Here is a 19,242-nt window from a genome sequence, read left to right as displayed (position 1 = left end):
TTATTCTCATTGCTGCTCATGGGACCTTGCTGTGTGCAGAATGCCTGCAACAGTGACGACAGTTCAAAAGTAATTCATTGGTTGTGAAATTTTGGGACATCCTGAGGACATGATGGATGCTATATAACTGAAATTTCTTTAAAGTCCTTTCATTTATCTCCAGTGTACTTACCAACGTCTGGCAATTCCTAGAAGCCAATTTTAAATGGGCCTTTTAGAGGTGGGAACTTCCACCACTGCTGGTCCCACCCACCAACCAATGCACCTGTGCACAAAATGGCTGGAGTTCCAGCAGAACAGAACTCCCTCTCATACCAGTTGCCTGATTTACACCTCAGCATCGGAAACCTCGGCCTAGTGAGCAACCGATCCAGTCACCCAGAATGTGCTGTTTTAACTTTTGCCCTGTGAATAAATACATCAGGGTAGAATTTCCACTGAAGCTTTCCCGATTGTCCACCGTTTCTTCAACGGAAGATCCTCGGAAACCACGGTGTCATGATATCAAGGGTGTTTGTGCTGTTTTTCCGGAGTTTCTGTGGATCTTCTGTCAAAATCCTGGCAGACGATCGATCGAGAGAACCCCAGCAGAAATGAATGGCAATCGGTTTTATTGGTCAGCCGCTCCCCTCCACCAACTCCCTTGTCTTGTTTGGAAATCAAATGACCACCTGGTGCACGAGGAGCAATGCCCCCCTCCCACTCTCCAAGGTTGCACCTCAAGAGCATTGAATGGACGGCAACACATTACCATCCCGTGCAGGAATACAATTATCCATTTAGCTGCTATGTCGGTCTTTTTTTGGGGCAGAAGCTGGTACAACACATGGTTGTAGTAACACAACAAAGAACCTAGAAGCTGACAGAGTGAAATAAAACCTACAATCTTTTTGCTCTTTCAAAAAATTTAATTCATTTAAAACAAACTGGAATTTTTTTTAATAGAAAAAGTCATGTTTTTATAAACTCCGTGGTAGAACAAATCCACACATTTAAAGGGACATTCCTCCCTGGTTGTATCAAACAAACACTGCGTTGTGTTCTCTGTGAATGAAACTTTGCACTTATTTAAGAAAAAAAGTGCATCATTGTTTATACACTTAGCGCTGTGCTGCGATTGCCATCTCTCACACATCCAAAACAGTTGAAAGCAAGAAAAGAGCAAGGCTCTTCAATAATATTAATCTCGCTGCCTGCCTCCAATCCTGCTACCATAACCCTTTGCCCCTGCAGAAGGCTACATTCAGGTCCATCGCAAAAACCTTTTCCAACTCCCTACTTCCTCTCTCTTGGTCCTCCACACCCCACAACATCAACCACTGCCTTACTTTTGGTTTCAACACCCGTGTACCCACCAAGTCATACAAGCCATCATACAAGAGGTAGGTATCAAATAATATAAATCATGGTCAATGTGGACTAGTATTGATCACCTAGAGGGATTGGAGAGGAATTTTCCAGATTTTTTTTTCTTTAATTGGCCTTCGGTTTTTGACCTAGTTTTTCACCTCTCCCAGTAGACAACATGGCACCTAGAGGAGGTAAGAAGTCTCTTGACATGATGCATTAGGCATCACAATCATGTAAGACAGGCTAGATTGACCAGCTGGTCTTTTCCTGTCCAATGCTTTCGTATGTTTGTATGTTAATTCCCTCATACACTCCCAATCCTGCTGTTCCCCTGCTGAAATCCTTACCTCTGCAGCAACATCACTAACGACATCTTGCATTTATATAACACCTTTAATGCAGAAAATACCCCAAAGTACTTCAGATGAAGGAATAGACTTGATTGAATTTTTTGAAGAGGTAGTGGTGGACAGGGGAATGTCTACGAATATTATTTATATAGACTTACAGAAGGCATTCAATAAAGTCCCTCATGAGAGATTGTTAGCTAAAGTTGAAGTTCATGGAATTGAAGGCAAATTATTGCCCTGGTTAGGAAATTAGCTGAGCAGCAGGAGATAGAGAGTAGGTACTCAAATTGGCAGGATATGATTAGTGGTGTCCCACAAGGATCTGTGTTGGGGCCTCAATTATTCACTGTATTTATTAACGACTTAGGTGACGGGATAGAGAGCTACTTTTTCCAAGTTTGCTGATGACATAAAGATAGGCAGCATTGTAAGCAGTGTAGATGGAAGCATAACATTGTAGAGAGATATTAATAGATTAAGTGAATGGGCAAAATTGTGGCAAATGGATTCCAATGTAGGCAAGTGTGAGGTCATCCACTTTGTTCCTAAAAAGGATAGATCAGAGTACTTTCTAAATGGTGAAAAGCTTGAAACACTGGAGGTCCAAAGAGACTTAGGGATCCAATATATCATTAAATCATTAGATCATTAAAATGTCATAGACAGACAAGAGAGAGTCTAAGCACCTCCCCTTGACATTCAACGGCATTACCATCGCCGAATCCCCCACCATCAACATTCTGGGGGTCACCATTGACCAGAAACTTAACTGGACCAGCCATATAAATACTGTGGCTACGAGAGCAGGTCAGAGGCTGGGTATTCTACGGCGAGTGACTCACCTCCTGACTCCCCAAAGCCTTTCTACCATCTACAAGGCACAAGTCAGGAGTGTGATGGAATACTCTCCACTTGCTTGGATGAGTGCAGCTCCAACAACACTCAAGAAGCTCGACACCATCCAAGATAAAGCAGCCCGCTTGATTGGCATCATCCACCACCCTTAACATTCACTCCCTTCACCACCGGCGCACTGTGGCTGCAGTGTGTACCATCCACAGGATGCACTGCAGCAACTCGCCAAGGCTTCTTCGACAGCACCTCCCAAACCCGTGACCTCTACCACCTAGAAGGACAAGAGCAGCAGGCACATGGGAACAACACCACCTGCACGTTCCCCTCCAAGTCACACACCATCCCGACTTGGAAATATATCACCGTTCCTTCATCGTCGCGGGGTCAAAATCCTGGAACTCCCTTCCTAACAGCACTGTGGGAGAACCGTCACCACACGGACTGCAGCGGTTCAAGAAGGCGGCTCACCACCACCTTCTCAAGGGCAATTAGGGATGGGCAATAAATGCTGGCCTCACCAGTGACGCCCACATCCCATGAATGAATTAAAAAAAACTAATGGCTGAGGAGGAAGATGGAGTAAGTGGCAAGGCAGTGGCTTTCATCTTCTTAATATTCAGTTGGAGAAAATTTTGACTCATCCATGACTGATGGAATATTTTAATCCTTGGACTTAATGGAATGAAGATAGGGACTATACCAAAAGGGTTGGTAGAGGTGGGAGACAGGGAATGAATTGGTAGGAATGGAGGGTGTCAAAGGCTGAAGTGAGGGTGTAGTTTACCAGGTCAACAGCAGAAGAGTTGTAACAAGCAGAAAAGTAGAGGTCGATGAAGTGGAAGTTTGAAAGTGAATTATAGAAAGTGCAGGGGGAAGATCATTTTCCAAAGGCAGATGCTGAGCGAGCTGAAGTTTGGGGGTGGAGTCTGAGGATCACAGATTTGAGGGCGCCTGGTTAAAAATGCGTTCTCATCCATCACCAGATCTGGCTGGACCACATCTCCCTCATCACAAGTATTTCTTCAGATGGTCCAGCTAGATCTGGCAATGCATCTTTGTCCTGCAGGATTAACCTTAGGGTAAGGACAATCGCAAACTCTTCCCAATGGTGTACAGCCTCTTCCAACCCCTTTCCTCCAACCCCTCTATCCTCACTTCCAACAGATTATCTCAAAGACTGATGTTGTCTGCTCGGCTACCTCAGTCTACCCCTTCCTCCTTACCCTAGCCTATCGTGTGGCCCTCATCAGGGACATCTCCTCCATGAGACTTACATCCTGGACCTTTGACCCCCTTCTGATTCATCTCTTGGCCCCCCAATACCTTTCGTTGGCCCAATATCCTCCAACATTGTGAATGGCTCCCTTTCCTCAAACAGTTCAAAGATGTTACACCACTCCTCAAAAAGTCCATCCTCCACCTACCACCCCATCTCTAACCTTCTTTTCCTCTTTAAAGTCCTCAAACATGACATTGCTGCCTGGTTCTACCTTCATCTTTCCCAATCTCTGTTTGAATCCCTTCAGTCTGGTTCCTTCCCTGCCCACATCATCAAGACTATTCTGGTCAAAGTCACCAATAGCATCCTTGATAATTCCTCCTCATTAACTTCTCTGTGCTCATTTTATGTGGTAGACCACTCCAGCCTGTTCATGTGTCTCTTCCATGGCACCAGCCTCACTTGGCTCTACACTAACCTGTTCTAACAGCACAGTTTACTGCAACGGCTTCTCCTCCCGTCCCACATGGTGTAAATGTCCCACGGTTCCTTTCTTGACCTTTCCTTTTCCTTGCCTGCATGCAGCTCCTCAGTGACACATCTGTAGGCATTAGATCAACTTCTGCATGTACTACTGATGATACCCACCTCTACCTCTGAGCCACCATCCCTGACTCCACAAATACCATTGTCTGACTGCTTGCCTGACATCAAGCACTGGATGACCCAAACTTACTCCAAGTTAATATCAGTAAGAACAAAGCCATCCTTTTCAACTGCTGCCAAAAATTCTGCACCTCCCCTGCCCTCCCCCCACCCTATTCCAACCTCCTCCCTGGATACTTGCTGAAGCTGAATCTGATTGTGCACAACCTTGGTGTTCTGTTGAACCTCGAGCTGACCGTCACACCCTATATCCTATCCAATAACAAGACCTTGTTTTTCCACCCTTACATCACCTCACCACTGAGACTCTCATCCACGCCTTCTGTTACCTCCAGGCTCCATTTTACAATGCTTTCCTCACTGGCCTCCTGAGTTTCAACCTACACAAACTCCAACTCCTGCAATATGTCCCACTCCCATCACCTTTGTCCTCTCCAACCTCTATTGCCTCCCTATCCCCCAATGCACCAAATTCAAAATTCCTCTTTTACAAATCTCACCATGGCCTTAACCCTAATTCTGCAACCTCCTCCAGTTTAACGTGGCAATGCACACTCTTCACTTCTCAGACTCTGTTCTCCTTTGCATCCTATTCTGCCCTGTGGTCGACCCTTTGGTTATCTCAACCCTACACTCTGGAACTCTTCCCTTGAATCCCTCTGTCCTGCTATCCCTCCATATCTTAGGAACATTAGGAACAGGAGTAGGCCATCCAGCCCCTCAAGCCTGCTCCGCCATTCAATTATGGCTAATCTTCATAAGCCTCCTCCAAACCTAGCTCTCCATGCATACAGTTGCCATCCCTAATTCTTCTACTGCTGCTCAGCATCCATTCTCACCTTGGTAAAGCACACTGAGACATTTGCTATGTAACTGAAAGTTTTTGCTGCTGTAAAGTTTCACCTCATAAAACACAGAAGCAAAGTAGGAAAAATGACTTCCATTTTAAAAATAAAACAGACTTTAGGTGTCCAATTTACATTTCAGAAATTCAGGGACAGCCGGGTCAAAATCCAGACTGGCTGGATCGATAAAACGGACAGATGACAACCCCGGGGGCAGGACACTCTTAATCCACGAGAGTTTCTGAATCGGCCATTTCGCTCGTCTTATCCTGGCCTCCAGTACAAACCACATGTGACAAGCTGTCGGAGTAATGAGCCACCAGTGTGTTGGACAGGCTGCAGTACCTAAAACAGTAGACCTGTTGATGAAAAGTGAGATATGTGATTCTTCCTCTCCCCCTCCCAATGCATTCGAAACAGCGGTCGCCAGAATAAGAGGGTCGCTGCAGAACTAAGCTCGACATTCACTTCCAGAATGGTTCTAATAGTCATGTTAGAATCTGGAAGCAATTTAAATTATTTGCTAGGGTGGATTTAACCAGTACCGAAAATCGCTTGTAAATGTCATAAAAGCATGCAAAATTCCCCATAATTCAACCTATGAATAGCTCAAAAAATAAAATTGATCAGAACCTTTGATTTGACTGAGAAATGCTACTCAACCGGTTTAAAAACTGAATGCATGCGTATGGTTTCTGTGCCTAGCAATTCGGGCATGAAACGGGTAACCAAGAGAAGGCACGGTGCGTGGCCAAATGCAATACAAATTCTGGCTTAATCCTCATCCGTGAACCCAGAGGGATCTGCCCACAGCAAGTCAACACTTTGGGTTCCCGCAGCTGCAGAGTGCGGCAGACCCGGTTTCCAAGGGGTTATCCGATAGGACCGCATTCCACTACCGCAGTGCAATTCCAGCCTGCCGCCACACTGTGGCTCTACTTCCTTTCCCTATTCCCCACCGTCTCACCTGTGAAACCAAAGCAAACACTAAGAGCTGCCTGTCTGCCTGAGCTGCCTGTCTGCCAGTGCGTCAAACAACCTCTGCACCACAACCTCTGCTCAGCTTATCAGCACCAACGTGTAACAAGTAAAAATTTCTTTGTATGCGTGTGTGTGTGTGTGTGTGGAGGGGAGAGAACCTCTGCAATTACAGCAATAAAAAACCCAGCATTTTCTGTTTATTCTTTTTTAAAGAAATGTCTAAACAGTTCTCCAGACTGCAGAATTAACCAACGCAAATTTAACCAGTGCAGCCCCCAATTATTCGCTATTTTTTTTTTTGATGGGGATTGTTAATTTATGATTATTGTTTTAAATTCCCTTTCATTTATTCCGTCTTTCTCGCAGGGCATGTCACTAAAGCTCTGACCTCTCACTCAGAATGATTTGCCTGTAATGATAACGCGTCTAGTCACTGAAGTTTGGTGCCCTCAGATGACTCTGACAATAGATGGCCCGGCCGTTACCATTGGTCAGCAATACGCCTCCGTGATTCTGTTACCAGAGCCATGGGTCACAGACTGGACCAGACTGAATTAGATGCCACCTGTCTGGGGCACGTCAACTCGTTATTATCGATCCGTCTTCATATCAAATAATGCACCATTAATGACAAAATGCAATTTCACAAAAAGAACCCTCATGACAGAAATCTTTGAACTTCACCAAAAGCAGGGAGATTATAATTTCATATCAAAAATATTTTGTTCGGTTACAGTTTTAATTAACAAAAAAAAAACCCCACAGGTTAAATGTAATTTTTTTTTTTAAAAAAAAGTTTAACAAGTATTTTCCCCCCCCCCCCAGTTATATTTTACTCTGCGAGATGTAGCTGGTCGAAGAGGGCGATTACCTGCAGGTCATCCCGGTTCTGGAGCCTCTCCTTACCGCTCGCAGTGATGATTTGCACCCCTAGGTTGTCGGCTCTCTCCGCCGTCTCCGAGCTCTCGCTCGCCAAACTGGCCGTGTCGCTCGAAGCCTCGGTGTCCCGGGACGAATCGTGCTGGCCGGCGCTCCTCGAGCTCCGGGAACTCCTGCGGCCAACGCTGAGAGCATCGAAATCCAAGGTCTTGCTTTCGTAAGCTCCCTCCACCGAGCAGAACATGCCCCCGTACTTCTGCCGGGAGACCTGAGCGGCGGTGCCCGGCCTGGCCAGATAGACCGGTAGGTCATCTTCCTTGTCCCAGGTCCTCCTGCCTTCGGCCATTGATCTAGGTTGGGGTGATGGAAGAAAGGTGGGCTGGAGGGGCGAGAGAAGAAGCAGATAGAGAGATATTGGGAAGTCAGAAGCTGATGTAGTGAGCCGCTAGTGGCAGACTGCTCCTGAAATCCCTTGACACGGAAGTGATAACGCGTGAGCACCGCACACTGAATGCATTTTAAAGTACAGTTACCCCCGTTTGCCTGGGCTTTTGCAGGAGACCGTCCGTAAATGAGCAATTACAGGCGCCATCCCATCAGATTGGCTGCGGACAGTCGCCACCGAGAGGACAAGACTGATGTGACATGGGGGGGTGGGGGGGAAGGCGTCCACACCTTAAAGCACAGAGCGAATGGCCAGCTTACAACAGGCAACTGGTGACACTCTAAAAGATAAGATGAATGCATTTTATATATCTATATAAATATAAAATTACCCTGCTACAACTTTCAGTGCCAAGATTTACACACTAGCACAAACATTCCTGGGGGGGGGGGGCTGGAAGGGGGCAAACTGTGATTCATACTGTCACGCAGGACGATGCTTTATAACCCAATTTACTTTTGAAATAACTGTTGACTCACATAATGTGACACAGGTCCCTTTTTGTACCACTATGTCCTGCAGCTGTAATCTTAGTTGATAGTGATGTGGAAGTCTGAAGTATCCTAGTCCAGACTGATGAGATTACACAGCCCTCTCATTCACGATAGGAAACGCAAAGTACATCCTTCCCAAGAGCGATGGTGATGCAGGGCTATGGGGAAGGGTCAGGGAGGAATGGGGCTAATTGGATAGCTCTTTCAAAGAGCCGGCACAGGCACGATGGGCCAAATGGCCTCTTTGTGTGCTGTTCGATTCTATGTATTTTTATACGTATAAAAATATAAACATTAAAGTTGGGGGGAGCGTGTATAACGAATGATATGGCCAGTGTGATATCTACACGGCCGATTTAGCCAATGGGCGTGTAAGAATGCGGTCAAAATCTTGCTGCAACCTGAAGTATGTTTATTTCAATCGAAACCCGTTTGTTTTAGGTGTTGCTGTAAGCAGCCCACACCCCCCGTTATATTTAAGTCGCCTCGGTTCGTGCCATTATTATCAGGCATGAACCTATTTAATATAAGATAGTTTGCAGGTTATGTTCCTGGGGCCGATCAGCCGGGAGAGCAGCAATTGCTTTCAGATGTCCGTCGTTAATCACAGGGTTACCTTGCTGTCACAGCAATGTCAGAAGAAGACTTTCTGTCAATCCGAAAGGCGCACACATTAACTTCCAACGGGGCTTTTTAAAATCTAAAATACTGGGATTTCCCCGGGATATGATTGATATCGATTGGTTGGGTTTCAGTTCATAGTTCCAAAATCTGACCACAAGTCACATATTCGGTCAAAAGTCACAAGTTCGGTCGCTCAACGATGACTCAAAGGAGATTAATAAGCTAATAATTAGTAATATTTCAAATATTTATATATAAGCATCTATTAAAAAGACTTTGCTTTTAAACAATAAAAGCGAACTCCCCATTTTAACAATTATTTTCATCCCAAAAACCTGAGGGTTTGCCATTTTCCTTGAGGTCCATTTCAGCCCTGTACCAATGGGTGTGTTTTATTTTAAAACCAATCTTACTTTTATCAGTGCAAGGAATTACCTCCTCGCTCCCAATGCATCCGTGCCCATTTATTTCTCATTAGGACATCGTTATTCACCCGGCATCAGGAAGAGACGCAAATTGCATTCCAAATGCGCAACCTTGCCATTTCTTCGGCATATTTGCATTTCTCCCCCTTTGTCGTGCACAAGATGCAGCACTCCCAAAGGGAACTGTCCTTTCAGCACCCTCATCGATCCGTCTGACTCACCAAGCACGCCAGCCGATCACAGCCAACCCAATTGACCATTTAATGACTGCAATGCAAGCACCGGTAGTCTCAACGGTACTCACTCCATGAAACAACAGCTAGCAAATCCACATGCTTTTCAGCTCCCTCGTTCAGTCCTGACCTATTGCTGTGTTGTCTTTTTCTCTCGCTTCTCTCTGGATTAGACAAAAAAAAGGGACTAAGCGTCGTCGTCACAAATTTTTGAGTCATTATTACTGGAAACTCATTTTATCGAGGGGTTGAGTTCCTTTACTGGTTATAACGCGAGTTCCAGCAAGTGATGTCAATGGGAAGATTGTAATATTAAAGCCTTGATATAATGAACTTATTTGTATTCGCACCCTAAAGCCTAACTTCACCCTTTATAACCCCAAATCAATAACCTGTAAAGTGCTCCACCAGGAACCGAGTTTATGTTGCAGTACTGAGGGAAACCAGGGAATTATAGACCAGTTAGCCTAATATCTGTTGTCGGGAAATTACTAGAGTCTATGATTAAGGATAGAGTGACTGAACACCTTTTCAGCTGATCAGGGAGCCAGCATGGATTTGTAAAGGGTAGGTCACATCTGACAAACCTGATTGAATGTTTTGAAGAGGTAACTAAAGTAGTGGTCAGGGGAATGTCAATGGATGTTGTTTATATGGACTTCCAGAAGGCATTCAATAAAGTCCCTCATAAGAGACTGTTAGCTAAAGTTGAAGTTCATGGAATTGAGGGTAAATTATTGACCTGGTTAGGAAATTGGTTGAACGGCAGGAGACAGAGAGTAGGGATAATGGGCAGGTACTCAAATTGGCAGGATGTGACTAGTGGTGTCCCACAGGGATCTGTGTTGGGGCCGCAACTATTCACTGTATTTATTAACGACTTAGATGATGGAATAGAGAGCCATATATCCAAGTTTGTTGATGACACAAAGATAGGCAGCATTGTAAGCAGTGTAGATGGAAGCATAAAATTACAGAGATGTTAATAGATTAAATGAATAGGCAAAACTGTGGCAAATGGATTTCGATGTAGGCAAGTGTGAGGTCATCCACTTTGGACCTGAAAAGGATAGATCAGAGTACTTTCTAAATGGTGAAAAGCTCGAAACAGTGGAGGTCCAAAGAGACTTAGGAGTCCATGTACATAGGTCAATAAAATGTCACGAACAGGAACAGAAAATAATCAAATAGGATAATAGAATGCTGGCCTTTATATCTAGAGGACTAGAATACAAGGGGTTAGAAGTTATGCTACAGCTATACAAAGCCCTGGTGGGCACCTCACCTTGGGAAGGATGTATTGGCCTTTGAGGGACTGCAGCGTAGATTTACTAGAATGATGCCTGGACCCCAAGGGTTAAATTACGAGGAGAGACTGTATAGGGTTGTATTCCCTGGAATCTAGAAGATTAAGGGGTGATTTGATTGACATTTTCAAGATATTAAGGGGAACTGATAGGGTAGATAGAGAGAAACTATTTCTGACTGGGGAATCTTGGACCAGGGGACATAGCCTAAAACTTATAACCAGGACTTTCAGAAGTGAAGTCAGGAAACACTTCTACACACAAATGGTGGCAGAAGTTTGGAACGCTCTTCCACAAATGGCAGCTGATGCTAGCTCAATTGTTAATTTTAAATCTGAGATTGAAAGATTTTTGTTAACCAAAGATATTAAGGGATATGGGGCTAAGGCGGGTATATGGATCTAGGTCACAGATCAGCCATGATCTCATTGAATGGCGGAACAGGCTCGAGGGTCTAAATGGCCTACTCCTGTTCCTAAGTTCACCTGCTACCCATTTATTCCAGGTTAAGTTAATGTTCCTGAAATTCTCCACCTGATTTGTCATAAACCTTAGTAATTTTTTAAACCATATCTGGTTTTCAAGCCACTAATTCTTGCAGATGTAATGAATATTATCAAAAAATAATGAATCCATGTTAAAGATGAAGAAATATAGGGCTAAAGCCGATTCAGCCATGGCTGGTCAGGCCTATCTGCTTTCCAGCACATCCAATACTAGATGGCCCAGATGTAGTATCACCCTGAAAGACTAATTATAGAATCATACAGTGCAGGAGGCCATTCAGCCCATTGTGCCCATGCTGGCTCTTTGAAAGAGCTGTCCAATAAGTCCCACTCTCCCGCTCTTTCCCCACAATCCTGCAAATTTTTCTTTTCATTTTTATATCCAATTCCCTTTTGAGAGTTACTATTGAATCTGCTTCTACCACCCTTTCAATTAGTGCATTCCGGATCAAAACTACTCGCTGCTTAAAAAAGTTCTACTCATCTTCCCTCTGTTTCTTTTGCCAATTACTTTAAATCTGTGTCCCCTGGTTACCGACCCTCCTGCCAGTGGAAACAATTTCTCCTTATTTACTCTCCTAAAACCCCTCATAATTTTGAACGCCTCTATTAAATCTCCCCTTTACCTTCTCTGCTCTAAGGAGGACACTCCCATGCTTCTCCAGTCTCTCCGCTAGCATCACTTGTGCCTATTCCAGCCATACCAATGCTGCTGAGAATTCCCTCAGCATGCCCACTGATCTGTATAAACACTTGGATTGGTCAGTAAAGCCCTGTCTCATGGCTCTCACAATATGGTCACCCATCATGTCAAGCTGGACAAGATGGCTGATAAGTATGGCCTCAATGCTATTGAAGCAGCAAGTGTGACATTTGTGCTTAGGGCCTGTGACACTGAGGGCCCTTCTTCAGATGCGCCTGGAACTGCCACACATTGCAGACTACCACGACTGCATAGTAGACTTCTCCATACTCTTCGTGAGACCCCCTCCAGGCTATTTTACATTTCTGAAGTGACTCTTTTAAACACTCCTGCTCAGACAGCAATCTCCTTTTATATGCTGGCCCTGTGAGATCAGAATCCCTAGACACCGCAGCAGTTCTGGTCCTATGGGCAGCAGGTACCTGTTCTTTATCTGCCGACATGATTTGCTCCTCCTCTCCTGTGATTCACCCAGTGCTACCTCCTAAGTTTCACTACCTACCTTTTCCAGGGTATGTGTAACTGTGCTGGTGCTTGGCAAAGAGTACGAGAGGAAGACAGGGTGATTGGGGACACCATGTGTAGGCTTCAGTCTGTTCTTGCAGGCCTAAAATAATGAAGAGGAACAGATGTCGAAATGCTGGTTCCAAGAAGCACCTTCAAGTAGTGCTTGCATTGCAACATACTATAGCTGGTGTTTTTGAGGTTCAGTGTTTGCTTGTGTGTCAGTGACTGAGTAGGGGACAAGACATTTTTTAAAAATTCGTTCATGGGATGTGGGCGTCGCTGGCGAGACCGGCATTTATTGCCCATCACTAATTGCCCTTGAGAAGGTGGTGGTGAGCCGCCTTCTTGAACCGCTGCAGTCCATGTGGTGAAGGTTCTCCCACAGTGCTGTTAGGAAGGGAGTTCCAGGATTTTGACCCAGTGACGATGAAAGAACGGCCGATATATTTCCAAGTCAGGATGGTGTGTGACTTGGAGGGGAACGTGCAGGTGGTGTTGTTCCCATGTACCTGCTGCTATTGTCCTTCTAGGTGGTAGAGGTCACGGGTTTGGGAGGTGCTGTCGAAGAAGCCTTGGCGAGTTGCTGCAGTGCATCCTGTGGATGGTACACTCTGCAGCTACAGTGCGCCGGTGGTGAAGGGAGTGAATGTTTAGGGTGGTGGATGGGGTGCCAATCAAGAACATAATGGGTACCATCCCTGAGGTTGATGTCAGGCCTCTGGATTCACTCTCCCCTACTTCCTTGATGCTATCACACCTTATAATATCAAGTGTGCTTGGGACCCCTCCAGTTCTGCAATGCACTCTCTTACTTTGAGCTATCTTGATCTGCGAGCAGATAATTACTTTTACAGGTGCCATGACACAACTCGCCACTCTTTGTCCTCAGGAACATCGACTGGCTAGGATGCCAGCAGAGGCCCGCTTGTAGTTGCTTAAGGGGATGGGCGGGACACAATGCCAAGGCAGGTTGAGGCCAGGCCGGCAGCGCCATTTCTGTGGAGCCAAGAGAAAATCAATTTTTAAAATGTTTCTGGCCTTTTCAGGATCGAAATGCCAGTACACATGGGCAGAATGGTCACGTCACAGGCTCCGCCCATGTGGTCCTTAAAATTTCAGTCAGGGTCCTAAACATATAGTTAGGACCCGATTTGATGGGCCTACCCCTTATTTCAGGCATGCGCTTCAGCCATCTAGCGTTAGGCCCCTTTCCAAATGTCACCAGCTTGTTTGTCGGTGCTAACAGGGCGGTGAGGCTACAGGCCCCATTTTGAGACCATTAGCACCCCTTTAATTCCAGGCGATGGAAGTCAAAATTGACCATGTGGAGTGGAGAAAGTGAGGTACAAGCAATAATCCAGAACTGGGGGAACTAGAGCTGAAAAACATTTTCCAGAAAAAGTGGAACACGATCGTGGAGAGAGTTAAAGAGGATGCGAACCTTGAAGACAGTTGGCAGCGGCCCAAGGGGTCAGTGAGGTTTGGCCAGGATGGGGCTAATGAATGTGTAGGACTTTGTGAGAGGACTACGGTGGCAGAGTTCTGAATTAAAAATAATGGTTTTGGTGGTGTTCATTGCTACTGCAATCAAAAGATGAAGGCAAGTTTATATTAAAACTATTGGACTATATATGGAGTATGATGAGTTTTTTAAATCACCAGTTAATGACCCATTCTCAAAAGGATAATGCATATATACCCTTCTACAAACATCAACTGTGCAGTCCATTGCTTTTTGACAATGCAAAAATAATCCCTAATGCTGCTAACAATTTGAAATATATATTATAATAAATAACATATCAAGGAGTAAGGTTGTAATCAAATTTTTCATGCTTCATTTTATCTCTGATTATATTACAACCTTGTAACTGTCACCCAGGTGTCATTATTTTCTATATAGTTCACCTTTCATTTGGCACATGTTTCAAAGCTCGCTGATCGACGAATTCAGTGAATAGAATGGACTGGGATAATTCTATTACGTCATTCTCCAGAGAAATGTTCTCTGGCAAATCGCTATGGTTGGAAAGTATATTACCACACTTTTACCACAGCTCGCTCTACAGCATTTCATTTTATTCCATAATTAATGATGGCGGAGAGGACATAATGACCTCACATCGAAGCCAAATATTTCAGTCAGCTTGAAGAAGCAATTTAGTAATGACCATTATCTGTCCAACTCGAAATGCCTTTAGCAGGTCTCTACATGAGTACTGAGGTGAAAGGAAATAGTGCAGCTCAATCCAAGTGCGTAGCTGAGAAAAAGGAACTTGCATTGGAAGAACCTGTAGCAGCAACAAGATAAACCATTAACTGGTAGACCACCAGAGCCATCAGCATGATCTTTAAAAGCAAGTGTGTTGACTAAGAGCAATGTTGCAATGCCAGGACATAATATCGCCATCATATAAGGAAAGAAAAATTCTGAAGATCACATATACCTTAAGTAGGTGGCTAAGGCTAAGTATAAAGTTGGAATACTGGAGCCACACTTTCTTTCATTTTTCTAATCTCTTTTACTGGAGCTATTCTTATTTTCAGTCTTTCTTGCTTAATTTATTACACATCATTGGTGTCAGTCTTGGCTCAGTAGCAGCACTCTCACCTCTGAGTCAGAAGATTGTAGGTTCAAGTCCCACTCCAGGGACTTAAGCACATAATCTAGGCCGACACTTCAGTGCAGTACTGAGGTGGTGCTGCACTGTTCAAGGTGCTGTCCTTCAGGTGAGACGTTAAACCGAGGCTCCATCTTCCCTCTCAGGGGATTTAAATGATCCCATGGCACTATTTGAAGAAGAGCAGGGGAGTTCTGGCCAATATTTATCCCTCAACCAACATCTAAAACAGATTATCTGGTCATTACCTCATTGCTGTTTGTGGGACCTTGCTGTGCGCAAATTGGCTGCTGCGTTCCTACATTACAACAGTGCCTACATTTTAAAAGTACTTCATTGGCTGTAAAGTGCTTTGGGATGTCTTGAGGTTATGATAGGTGCTATATAAATGCAAGTCTTTCTTTCTTTTCATTGGGCTGCATACCAGCTGTTAAATGGTCTTGAATATTTGCTCAAAGGCTCTTACTCCAAATTCAGATCACTTACTGATGTTTAGGTAATTCCCCTTATTTACCCATCCCCTTATTGTTTGGCTTCTTATAAATCTGCTTTCTGGCCTTACACCTATCAGTTATGTCAACATTTTTTAAAATCTAAGGTTATTCAGAGAAGCACTACACACATGGCCGTGCATTCTGATGACTACAGGGGAAGGTTTTATCTGTGTTTTATGTGTAGCAAAATCATCAATCAATTTATACTGCGGAAATGTTCCTTCCGTATAATCACTTTCTCAGAGTGAACCTGATGACACCCCTTTCCATTATGATTCTTCAGCTAGTCACCCTTCTACTTCACATGTGCTGAGCGCCAACTGTAAAGTGTTATTCTTTTTCCCTGAGAGGGCAGGCAGAGCTTTTGTGTTCACCAAGGCGCGGGATGTCAGTGTTGACAGTGGTGGGGGGAGGGAAAGTGAATCATTCTTGCATTTTTTTGGCAAGTTGCATTTAAGGAGAAGCAAGATAAGTACAGAGGGAGAAAGGAATATTAGGATATGTTGATAGGGTTAGATGAAGTAGGGTGGGAGGAGGCTCATGTGGAGCATAAACACCGGCATGGACCAGTTGGGCCTGTTAATGGCCACATTACTGCAGCCCCTGGCCAACAGGCCAAACGGCTGTTTCTGAGCTGTACATTCTATATAATTCTATGTAAATCACTTATGACTTATGTCCATAGTATCATAGTATGTTACAGCACAGAAGGAGGCCATTTGGCCCATCGTGCCTGTGCTGGCTCTTTGGAAGAGCTATCCAATTACTCCCACTCCCCTACTCTTTCCCCATAGCCCTGTATTTTTTTTTCCTTCAAGCATTTATCCGATTCCCTTTTGAAAGTTATTAATAAATCTGCTTCCACCACCCTTTCAGGCAGTGCATTCCCGATCATAATAACTCTGCATAAAAAAATGTTTCCTCATGTCGTCTCAGGTTCTTTTGCCAATCACCTTAAATTGGTGTTCTCTGGTTACTGACCCTTCTGCCACTGGAAACAGTTTCTCCTTATTTACTCTATCAAAACCATTCATGATTTTGAACACCTCTATCAAATCTCCTCTTAACCTTCTCTGCTCTAAGGAGAACAACTCCAGCTTCTCCAGTCTCTCCACAAAACTGAAGTCCCTCACCCCTGGTATCTTTCTAGTAAATCTCTTCTGTACCCTCTCTAAGGCCTTGACACCCTTCCTAAAGCATGGTGCCCAGAATTAAACACAATACTCCAGCTAAGGCTTAACCAGTGTTTTATAAAGGTTTAGCATAACTTCCTTGCTTTTGTATTACATGCCTCCAACTTGTCCTACACCCCCAGGTCTCTCTGTTTCTGTATCCCCCTTTAAAATTGTACCATTCCGTTTATATTGCCTCTCCTCATTCTTCCTACCAAAATGTATCACTTCACCACTTCTCTGCGTTAAATTTCAACTGCCATGTGTCTGCCCATTTCACCAGTCTGTCTATGTCCTCCTGAAATCTGTTATTATCCTTCACATTGTTTACTACATTTCCGAGTTTCGTGTCATCTGTAAACTTTGAAATTATACCCTGTATACCCAAGTCCAGGTCATTAATATATATCAATAAGAGCAATGGTCCTAATACCGACACTTGGGGAACACCAATTTATACTTCCCTGCAGTCCGAAAAACAACCGTTTACCACTGCTTTCTGTCCCTTAGCCAGTTCCGTATCCATGCTGCCACTGGCCCTTTAATCCTGTGGGTTTTAATTTTGCCAACAAGTCTATTTTGTGGTACGTTATATCAAATGCCTTTTGAAAGTCCATATTTACAACATCAACCTCACTACCCTCATCAACTCTCTCCGTTACTTCATCAAAGAACTCAGTCAAGTTAGTCAAACACGATTTTGCTTTAACAAATTTGTGCTGACTTTCATTTATTAGCCTATATGTTTCCAAGTGCCAATTAATTTTGTCCCGGATTATTGTCTCTAAAAGTTTCCCCACCACCGACGTTAGACTGCAATTGCCGGGTTTCCATAGGATGCAAACTGCAAGATCAGAAAGTGCGTGTTCCTGCATGCATTCAAAGTAGTACAGTGTACACAAGTAAAATGAAGCAGTGCTATTTTCTGCAGGCAACATTTGGTATTAGAAGTATTAACTACATTCTTCTGACTCCGATCTGAATTATTCACATATTATTAATAGTGAATGCAATCTTATACCAGAACAAATGTGTTCAATTTTAGAATAAAAGCTTCATTTCCAGCTACAATCTTTACATTCTAGGATACAGTGTAGAGTAATTTAAATTTAATTTACTTTTAATTTTACTTTTAAAATACTTTTAATTTTGTGGTGAAATTAAACCATCTGATAGCTGAATCTTCTTGCCTCAGTCGATCAGGAAGATTTGAGAGCTAAATGATTATGATAAGTCAATGTGAACAACTATTGTGTTTAAGTCATACAGTGAGTGTACCAGACGACTCTAAGACCTGGTAAGCTTCATAGGACCATGAAATCTCACACTCATTGCACTCACAATAATGGTTTTTGCCACTACTTATGTTTACACAGTTAACATAAGAACTCTTATGTTCTTATGTAACACTCAGTCAAATGACCCAGGCAAAATTATGCCATGGTTCACAAGCAATTCTTAGCTGTACTTTGTTTGAATCCTAAATTCCCTACTGCAGTACATTAAGAGTGAAGTTATACTGCACATTACAATGTGAGACTGGCTTGTCATTGGGTGCGCTGATGTTACATAGAGCCGATTTATACTGCCAATCACAACAGTAATCTGTGATTAAAAGCCAGTTTAGAGCCCCCTAACGTCATGCCCTTCTGATGTGGATCATGATGCACCCCCATTCCTGGGTGAACATGCACTTCAGAGTGAGTGACGCTGGAACACAACATCTTCAACTCAAGTCCTGTCATACACACAAACTCTAGCAAACCAAGATGAGCCTACTGCTCACAAATCCAAATTCTGATCTAAAGTCCAAACGGAAGTGCACTACAGAGTTAGATAGTAATGTCACATGAACTGGCGAGTTAATTTCCCGCCCGTCCGTGGCCTCATTTAAATCCCATTCCAGATAGGATGTCGGTGGGAAGCAGCAGAAAATCGTGCGGCCAGGAGGTCGTCCTGCCGACACCAAGTAAGTGGTGGGATCAGCTGCTGGGCCGTCCTGTGGGGGTACAGCGATCGGTAGAGTCACAGCAGAGGAGGTACAAACTTTCTTTGTGGGGCCTGGAGGACACGGCCAGCTTTGGGCGAGCATCCTTGCCCCCTGCACAGAAATGCAGGTGAAAATCAGAACTGGTCGATTCCCAGCGGCTTAGGGTGGGTATGTAACTCGGGAGATTTTAACTGCCCAGCTGTCGAGTTTGATCCGGGCAAGTAGGGTTAAAATCGTCCCCCCTCACGGTGGCCGTAGAAGACATTTAGCTCAGAATGCCACACTACCAGCACTAAAATGTGTCTTCACTTAACCAGAGCAGAGGCCATCTACCTTCATCTTAAGTAAGACTTGCAAGTGGCCAGGTTTTAACAACCTCACTCTGTCTTCAAAAGTTGAAGGATTACAGCCCAACTTGGTGCAGTAAAGGCATTACTGGGTTGATTTGGCAAATGTGCGCTACCAGTGGGCACCTCATCCACCAGCCACACACATTGGATGGATGGAAAATCGTAGCCAACACACCCACAATTTCCCAATCAAATGGGATGGAAATCACAGGCCATACCTGGCCAG

At 44.1% G+C, this 19,242-nt stretch overlaps 1 protein-coding gene across 2 annotated transcripts in view; it reads right to left on the bottom strand.

Annotated features, from left to right (window-relative positions):
• Window positions 1-7,711, bottom strand: part of LOC137332583 (dihydropyrimidinase-related protein 3-like) — a 193,010-nt gene extending 185,299 nt beyond the window's left edge. Inside the window, exon 1 of one of the 2 annotated variants that reach the window (XM_067996513.1) lies at window positions 7,138-7,711. In XM_067996513.1, coding sequence (XP_067852614.1) covers window positions 7,138-7,491 — 354 coding nt within the window. In that variant the 5' untranslated portion in view covers window positions 7,492-7,711. The remainder of the gene's footprint in view (window positions 1-7,137) is intronic. The other variant, XM_067996514.1, reaches the window with a different exon arrangement.
• Between the last annotated feature and the right edge of the window lie 11,531 nt (window positions 7,712-19,242).

Source organism: Heptranchias perlo, chromosome 14, assembly GCF_035084215.1.
Source record: "Heptranchias perlo isolate sHepPer1 chromosome 14, sHepPer1.hap1, whole genome shotgun sequence".
Taxonomy (NCBI): Eukaryota; Metazoa; Chordata; class Chondrichthyes; order Hexanchiformes; family Hexanchidae; genus Heptranchias; species Heptranchias perlo.
Note: the sequence above shows the minus strand (reverse complement) of the source record. Positions and strands in the feature narration are given on the sequence as shown.